We start from the raw sequence: 7,711 nt of genomic DNA, 5'->3' as shown, positions 1-7,711 counted from the left end.
CCTGCACCCCTCCCTTCTCCCTTCTCCCTTCTCCCTTCCCCTGCCCTCCCTCTTCTTTCCCTGCCCTCCCCTCCCTTCCTTCCCCCCTCTCTTTCTCCTCTCCCTCATCCTCCCTTCCTCCTTCTCTCTCCTTCCTTTCCCCCCACTCTGTGTTGTATGCCACAGCCCTCATAAGGAGATTGAGAAGACTTGTGGGAGTCAGTTCTCATCTCACACCATGTGGGTACTGGGAGTCGAAATCACATCATCAAACTTGGTAGTAAACAGTGCCTCTATTTGCTGAGGCTTCTTGCCAGCCATATCAAGTTCCAATTACTTTATTTATTTTTTTTACATCAAAAGCATCAGAACAACCAAAATACTAAACGTTTCTTAAATTTTTAAAAATTTGACATAAATCGTATATATTTAACAATATGTCAAACATATTATTTTGAAATATATGTGTATATATGTATGTTGGAGAATTACTAAATCTAGCTAATTAACACATACACTAACTCATATTGACCAAGAGTTTTTTGGCAGAAAGAGATTCAGAATACTCTCATTATCTTAACATTTTTTAACATAGAGTAAATACATTACTAATTCTATTTATCATGTTTTAAGCCCAGTGTGCTGTAGAAATATTCCTTTCCAGTCTTGTCTATTTGGGGTTTTGCATGATTCTTGTATCTTTATTCAGATGTCTTTCCTTAGTTTGGGGAACTTTTCTTCTTTGATCTTTTTGGTGATGTGCTCGATTCCAGTGACTTGGGGTTTCTCTCCTTTTCCTATGCATACAACTTAAAGGTCTCATCTTTTCATTTCAGTATGTTCCTTTCCTCTGTTTATAATTTTTCCATAGTCCTTATTTGGTCTAAATCCCACGTTTTGTCTTTGAGTCCTGATATTTTCTCTTCTGCTTGATGTATTGCACCTGCTGGGCTTCCTTTTGAGTTTTCTAGTTGAAGCCCCAGGCTTTCCAATTCCATCTTCATTCTGCTTGAGTCCACAAGTGTTTCTATGTCTTTATTGAATCCCATGTTCCCCTCCTGGGCTGTCTTACTATGTCCATCACCCTGTGTGTGTAGCTTCTTGGCCATCACTCAGGTGTTTATTTTCTTTGATTTCTCTCTCTTTAACTTTACTGTTTTTTTTCATGGCTTCTTTATACTTCTTTAACTTTTAAAATAAAGTTTATGACTGTTGTTTTAAATTTTGTGTTCTGTCATCTGTGTAATTCTCGCTTTTGACCATTTCTACATGAGTGGTATGTTTCAGAGGGGAGATACTGCTTTGATCTTGTTTAAATTGTTTGTACTTTTAAAATGAGATCTGGACCTCTGGACTTTATTGGGATAAAGTCAGGTAGACAGAGAGAACTGAGCTGCTGTACACAGTATGCATCTTGGTCCAAACCTGAAGTATAGGGATAGATCTGGCTGGGTGGAGAGGTTGGATGTTCAGTGGGGAGCTGTGGGTTGTGATTCAGGCATGGGTGGCCAGACTGGACTTGGGTACTGAATGTGAGACCTGGACTAGATCTTGTGGCTTGGGGATGGTATGTGGAAGAGAAAGTAAGACAGACTCATAGGGCTAGACCCTGGGAAAAGATGTTCAGGATCAGGCTGGGTGGAGAGATTTGCTGTGGTGTCTCTTTCAGGTTATTGAAATGTACATTAAAGTTACCCACAGTCAATTTACTCTAAAAATAGTACCCCAGAATATCACCTTATTTAACTGTAAGTTCTTTTTCGAGGAGGGGGGAGGAGATTTGGTTTTTCGAGACAGGGTTTCTCTGTGTAGCCCTGGCTGTCCTGGAACTCACTCTGTAGACCAGGCTGGCCTCGAACTCAGAAATTCTGCCTCCCAAGTGCCGGGATTAAAGGTGTGCCCCACCACTACCCAGCTTAACTGTAAGTTAGTAACCATCGATCAACTACTTCCTGGCTCTCTTTCTTCCTGATCTGGCCTCTAGTAACTACAACATTCATGATCTATGAGGCTGACTTTGCTATATCCCACATATGAGTTCATGACTCTGCTATATCCCACAAATGACTATCACTACAGTTTATGCAAGTATGTCCAGTTTTATCCAGTTTGTAGAAAAATCTCTTAATTTTGAGTTCTGCTATTTCATCAGTTCATCCATCCACTGGAGGTTACAAATGTGGCTGTGTAGCTATCTATTCTCACTCTGTGTAAGAGGAAGAAAAGATTTGAAAATAAGGCTCACTTTTAAGCTTTACATGTCCCTGCTGTAATGGTATTTCCATCTTCTGCTTCTTCTGTTCAGATTTTGCAAGGATTAAGTCTCTGTTCTTCCATTGTAGTGGACAAAGTCAGAAAAGCGCAGCTATTGGGAAATGTGGGGGAGATGAGGACCTGTACCAGCTATCCCCTTAACACCTTCCCCTGGTCACCAGCTTGTTCCCTAGACTTTGCTTTCTAGCTTTGTATCTGGAGCCTTTACTTCATGAGGGTGTGCTCGGTGTTTCCCACAAGGATTGGCCTTTGTAGGCACTAAGGTCTGCCTTACCCAGAAAACACTCTTCTAACCTTGGAATGCTGTTATGTCATCTCATTTAAGACGGACTTCCTTCAGAATTTGATCTCTAGGATTTCTGGAGAAAAAAATGATACATTGTGTTTTCCTTGCTTATGTTAAATTTTTCTTTTTATCATTGGATTTCAGCAATTTGATCATGGAAAAACAAGTGGAACAGTAGCAAGGAGGACAGAATGTAGGACAGTTGAATTTACAGTAACAAGATACATTCCCCCAGACCCCATAATCTTCCAAAGTGTTTAAAAATCCGTGTACTCAGAACAAAGTAACCAGAAAGCCCAAAGGTCCTAACTACTGAAATAAGGCATATGTTCTAACAAAAAAATCTTTCACCAAAAATATGTGAATATTGTTATCCTTTCCAACGTTTCCATGCCCAAGTAATAAACTTCCAAACTATTTACTTCTGCAAAAACTATTCCACAAAATAGAAGCAGAAGGTACTCTACCCCATTCCTGCCAATCCATGAGCATGGGAGATCTTTCCATCTTCTCAAGAAATTTAAAAATACATATATAAATATGTGATTCAAATTGTGCAATGTATATCATGGATCCGCTTGCTCTATAAGCAACTTAGTAATTCATTGTGTGAGATGCTTTGCAGTTTTAAAAATGTTAGGCTTGATACAAACACTGATGTAAATAGTGATTAATGGGGTGTAAAATTAGCCCCAGATCATTTAGTGCTTGTCTGGGAACATTGTGCATCTCCACAATCATAAATAGTGATGTTCTTGTTACCCTAATGAAGGCTGCTTGTAACACAGATGAAGCATCAGAACTGTCTAGTTCCTGTTTACTTGCTTAGTCTGACAGGAAATTCTGCCATCATTCAACAATGATGTGGTTTTGCCACATCGGTATAGGAATAGAGACACTTGTTTCACAGAGGTGATAAACTTTGTCTTGCTCTCCCGTGTGGTCCTGCCCTAACTTATCTTTGCCATTGTGTTCTACACCTATACCACTTCTCCAATCACTTATAAAGTTAGCTGGACATCATTTATACAGCAACATTAAAGTAGACATGAGAACATGATCTAAAATCACCAGTCAGCCATCCCGAAACATGTTTTATTATGGGAAATAAAGGTAAAATTAGGAAAATGTCTAGAGGAACATCATTTTTAATTAAAATCTTCCAATAGAAATGTAGAAATAAGAAAGGACATAATTTTAAAAATTCATAGAGTGATTGTGTCCACAGGTGTTCATCATATTTCCTTGTCTTCCCATCAATATGTTCAAAACATTACACAGTAAAATTAAAAAAGTATTCTATACTGTTATAGAGTTAACAGTGTAGCAAATTCTATTCATTTAAAGTTTTTATGTTAATAACAAATATAGAAGAAATTATTTATAGGTTAAGATTTAAAACAGACACTTTTTCTGAACTTTTTATTGCCATACAAAGATGAATGATTGGATACATACAGCTAATTCCATAGCAACGTCAGGTAGTACTGAAAGGTACATATTGTCAAATCATAGAGCCCAGGTTACACGACGTGCTTGGATATGTGGTCTGTTTAAGGAACCATCCTTTGAGGTCACAGAGTGCACATGGACGATGCTTCGAGGCATTGCAGATCGTGGCGGAAGTGAAACAACTTCGATTGTACTTGGAATCATTTCTTGGCTTTTACTTTCTGTGTGGGGTATACAGAATTTCATGCATTCGCATCTATTTGTGCTCTGTATGAAACAGAAGATACCTAGGGACAGAGAAGCAAGGGAGCAGGATTAGTGTACTATGCAGAGATGTAAGATCACTTCCCTCAAAATATTTAGAAGACTCTGACCACTGAGCTTTGTGAATACTTCCTAGCTTTAGCCAGAGGAAGTGGAATATACCCACAGTAACTTCAGTAATTCTCAGCTCCTTTGGAAGGGCTCATTCTGAATGATAGTGTGCTTCTTCCTGGGTTCCTTGGGGAAGTGCAATTCTTATAAAATTCTATGGCTTTCCAGTAGAAGGGGACCTTCTATATTGGCGGGTCTCTCTAATATCAGTGACTGCTGATAGGTGTTTTGTAATTACATTGGCACCATATTGTTTTCCTTGGATCCCTGGTCCTCCCTTGACACAATTAAACACCTGTTCTCAGCCATTGTCATTAGTGGTGTCTTTCATGATTTATATTTGCCTTTAACTTGGAAAGGTACTAAAAATACCAAAAAGGAGATGATAAGGGGTGCCCCTGGAGGCAGGCATAGCCTACCATGTCCTAGTTCAGATTTCTGCTCCTAAGAACTCTATTTAGAGAGTTAGTCCAAGTGATTTTTCACCCTTTAAAGTTTTGGTATCTTTTCTGATTCTCCATTTTTGTTATTTCATATTCCTCTCCCTGGGTGTTGACTGACTCTCATCTCTCTTTAAGGGCCCTGGGGCGGGAAGGATACTCACCACAGGTAAGAAAGAGGGCGATTGTTAAGTAGACAGTGAAAGCTATCCATTTGGTCTTGTAATTAACGAAGTACACATATTGACCTTTATTTAGCTTGTGATGATACACAATGATCGCATAGAACAAAAGGCAACCTAGTGTCCAAAAGGAAAAGTCTTATTCTCAGGAAGTTGAAACCCATTAGGAAAGGTTTCACTCCCATTCATCCTATCTTGTCCAGCACAGCTATTCCACAGAGTGATCCTAAGTTAGTGATAGATCTAACTGAGAAACAGCATGTACCCTTAAATCAAGAGAATTGGAAAGCTTAGCTATTTAAAGATTGCAGACTAGAACCCACAAGCCCATTGTGACTTCCATGTATACCAAATGGAGCTAGGAAGTTACCTTCGAAGAAACTCAGGAAGCCAACAAGGAGATGCACACACTTGTTTTGAGAAATCATATAGGTGAACTGCAAACCTATGATCAAGTTTAGATAGATGGCAATGTTGAGAGTCATCTTCATTATCCGCCTGACCACCTCCAGGCTCTCTGTTGGGAAGCAGAAGCTATATTGAGAGAAGGATATACATTTCTTCTAGACTCGTTTCCACAGCTGTCTAGGTCAAACTTTCATGAGGGTCAAAATAAAAATCAGAATACAGAACAGAGAAAAGAAGAATAAAGAGGCAGTGTATTTCAGAGAGCAAAATCGAACGAGCAGATATTTAGTGTCTTTATGAGAGTCTTTATAACTCAGAGGTCATTAAATATTGTACCACCCCATCTGCTCCGAAAATCCATTTTCCTTTAGGCCAGTCATTTTCTTCACATCCCTTCATGTCTACTTGTACTGACTACCCCACTGCTAGTGATCAGGTTTATCAAAAGTTCAGTGCTTAAGCAGAGGTGGTGGCTCATGTCTTTGATCCCAGTACTTGGGGAGTTAGAGGCAAATGGATATCTGTGAGTTTGAGGCCAGCCTAGTCTAGAGTGAGTTCCAGGGTAGCTAGAGCCTCTAGTTCTAGGTAGCTAGAGAAACCCTGTCTTGAAAAGACAAATGAATAAACAAAAAACTAAACAAAAAACCCCCAAACCAAACCAACCAACCAACCAACCAACCAACCAACCAACCAACCAACCCAAAATAAAAACAACAAAACAAAACAAAACAAAAATCCCAATCAGTGCTTAAACCAGTGAGACCCCAATCTTTTCTCCCAAGCATCTACATAGTGAAATTTTACAGCAAGTGGCTTACAGTTGCCTGAGAAAGTTGCTCCCAGGAATAATGGATAAGTTGATCAGATCAGCCAAAGAAAATTTCTCTCCTACCCACCACTTCCCATAGCATAGTTCTGACCTTCAGGCCAAAAGGGAGGACAGCATCCCAGCCATGGACTGTGAGTAGTTTTATCCTTTCTCACTTTGGGAATCAGTTCCACCCAGTCTTCCATGATGAGTCCTACTATCAACAGAAGTATGGCTCCAGAGGAGAAGAATATGTTGGCAGCCTGGATACTTCTGTTTGGGATGTGCATCATTGTGGATAAAAATTTCTACCAGAGACTACCACCAATGTTTTACACGTCTTTGATTTGATGAGTCAGACGATGCAGAATGAACTCTGGATATTCACTGACTGCAGAGATGTTGGCAGAGACATCAGTAGAGGCAGAAGTTGAAGTTAGCTGAAGAACAGAAAAGATAACTTCCTCCCTTTACCATTCTTATATAAAGGGCAGACTGTTGTCAGAGCAACAAACGACTATGGAATCCTCTGTCTGTTGGTTTGACCCTTGACCTTGGTACCTAGGGCATTGGAACAACTAAGGTTCTTTGAAAGAGCTACAATGTGATGAGGTCTGATTTCACACTTCTCCACACACACTCACACCCCCTCACACCCCCACACCCCTCCATCTCTCTCTCTCTCTCTCTCTCTCTCTCTCTCTCTCTCTCGATATTTCAAAGACTTAATGGGCTTAACTGAAGAGTCCTAGTCCTGTACTGCATCGGAATACTTGTGTAGAGGGTTAGTGACACCCAGTGGAGTTTGAGAAAAGGAGAATCCTAAGGTCGTTTAGATGAGTGCTCAGTTAGTTGGAACCATAAGAGGTAATGTCTTCACAGGACCAAGGACCTTTGGGTTCTTTAAGAGGGGAATTCTGTGTAAATCTGCAGGAAGACAGTTTACTAGAAAGTACTCCAGGGAACCACCTATGTTGGTGTGTAATGATAATGGGTCAGAACAGAAATTGCTGGAAATGTAATTGCAATAGGGGAAACTTAAGACTCCAGAACTCTGTGAACACAGTTTAGTTGGCCATTCTAGTGGAAGCCTAGAAGATAGTACTTCTGATTATGGAGACCTTGCACAAGAGATTTCAAAGAGAAACAAGATCTTTTAGCAACTGGGATAGAGGTAATATTTTGTCTTAGAACCTAGAAACTTTCTGCCTGTGTCCTGAGAATTTACCTTAGTCTAGATCAGAAAGAAATGTACTAATTTCTTTGGTACACTTATTCCCCACATGTTTTATAATTAATTAATTAATTAATTAACATCCAAACACTGCTCCTCCTCCCAGTTCCCACCTCAAAGAGTCCCTCCTCATGCCCTCCCTTTCTTCTCTGAGAGAGAGAGGATCCTCTGGGTAGCTCACCACTCTGGCACATCAAGACTCAGCTTGATTAGGCACATTCTCTCCCACTGAGGCCAGACAAAGCAGCCATGAAGACTCAGCTGCCTATCTGC

At 40.0% G+C, this 7,711-nt stretch overlaps 1 protein-coding gene across 2 annotated transcripts; it reads right to left on the bottom strand.

Annotated features, from left to right (window-relative positions):
* Positions 1-3,948: 3,948 nt before the first annotated feature.
* Tmem225 (transmembrane protein 225) lies at positions 3,949-6,697 on the bottom strand. 2 transcript variants are annotated; one of them, XM_021173008.1, is made up of 4 exons: positions 6,317-6,697; positions 5,359-5,505; positions 4,971-5,105; positions 3,949-4,278 (listed from the first exon to the last, which is right to left on the bottom strand). In XM_021173008.1, the coding sequence occupies exons 1-4, from the start codon at positions 6,495-6,497 to the stop codon at positions 4,049-4,051; spliced, it is 693 nt and encodes a 230-aa protein (XP_021028667.1). In that variant the 5' UTR covers positions 6,498-6,697; the 3' UTR covers positions 3,949-4,048. The 2 variants fall into 2 exon arrangements, with proteins under 2 accessions (XP_021028667.1, XP_021028668.1); XM_021173009.2 differs by lacking the exon at positions 4,971-5,105.
* Between the last annotated feature and the right edge of the window lie 1,014 nt (positions 6,698-7,711).

Source organism: Mus caroli, chromosome 9 (genome assembly GCF_900094665.2).
Source record: "Mus caroli chromosome 9, CAROLI_EIJ_v1.1, whole genome shotgun sequence".
Taxonomy (NCBI): domain Eukaryota; kingdom Metazoa; phylum Chordata; class Mammalia; order Rodentia; family Muridae; genus Mus; species Mus caroli.
This window is presented reverse-complemented; position numbering and strand designations above follow the sequence as displayed.

Coding starts and splice junctions, on each gene's coding strand:
- Tmem225 (XM_021173008.1), bottom strand. CDS start 6,497: ATGATGCACATCCCAAACAGAAGTATCCAGGCTGCCAACATATTCTTC. Junction 5,106..5,358: donor CTTCCTGAGTTTCTTCGAAG/GTAACTTCCTAG, acceptor TTTGGACACTAG/GTTGCCTTTTGTTCTATGCG. Junction 4,279..4,970: donor CGCCCTCTTTCTTACCTGTG/GTGAGTATCCTT, acceptor CTCTGTCCCTAG/GTATCTTCTGTTTCATACAG.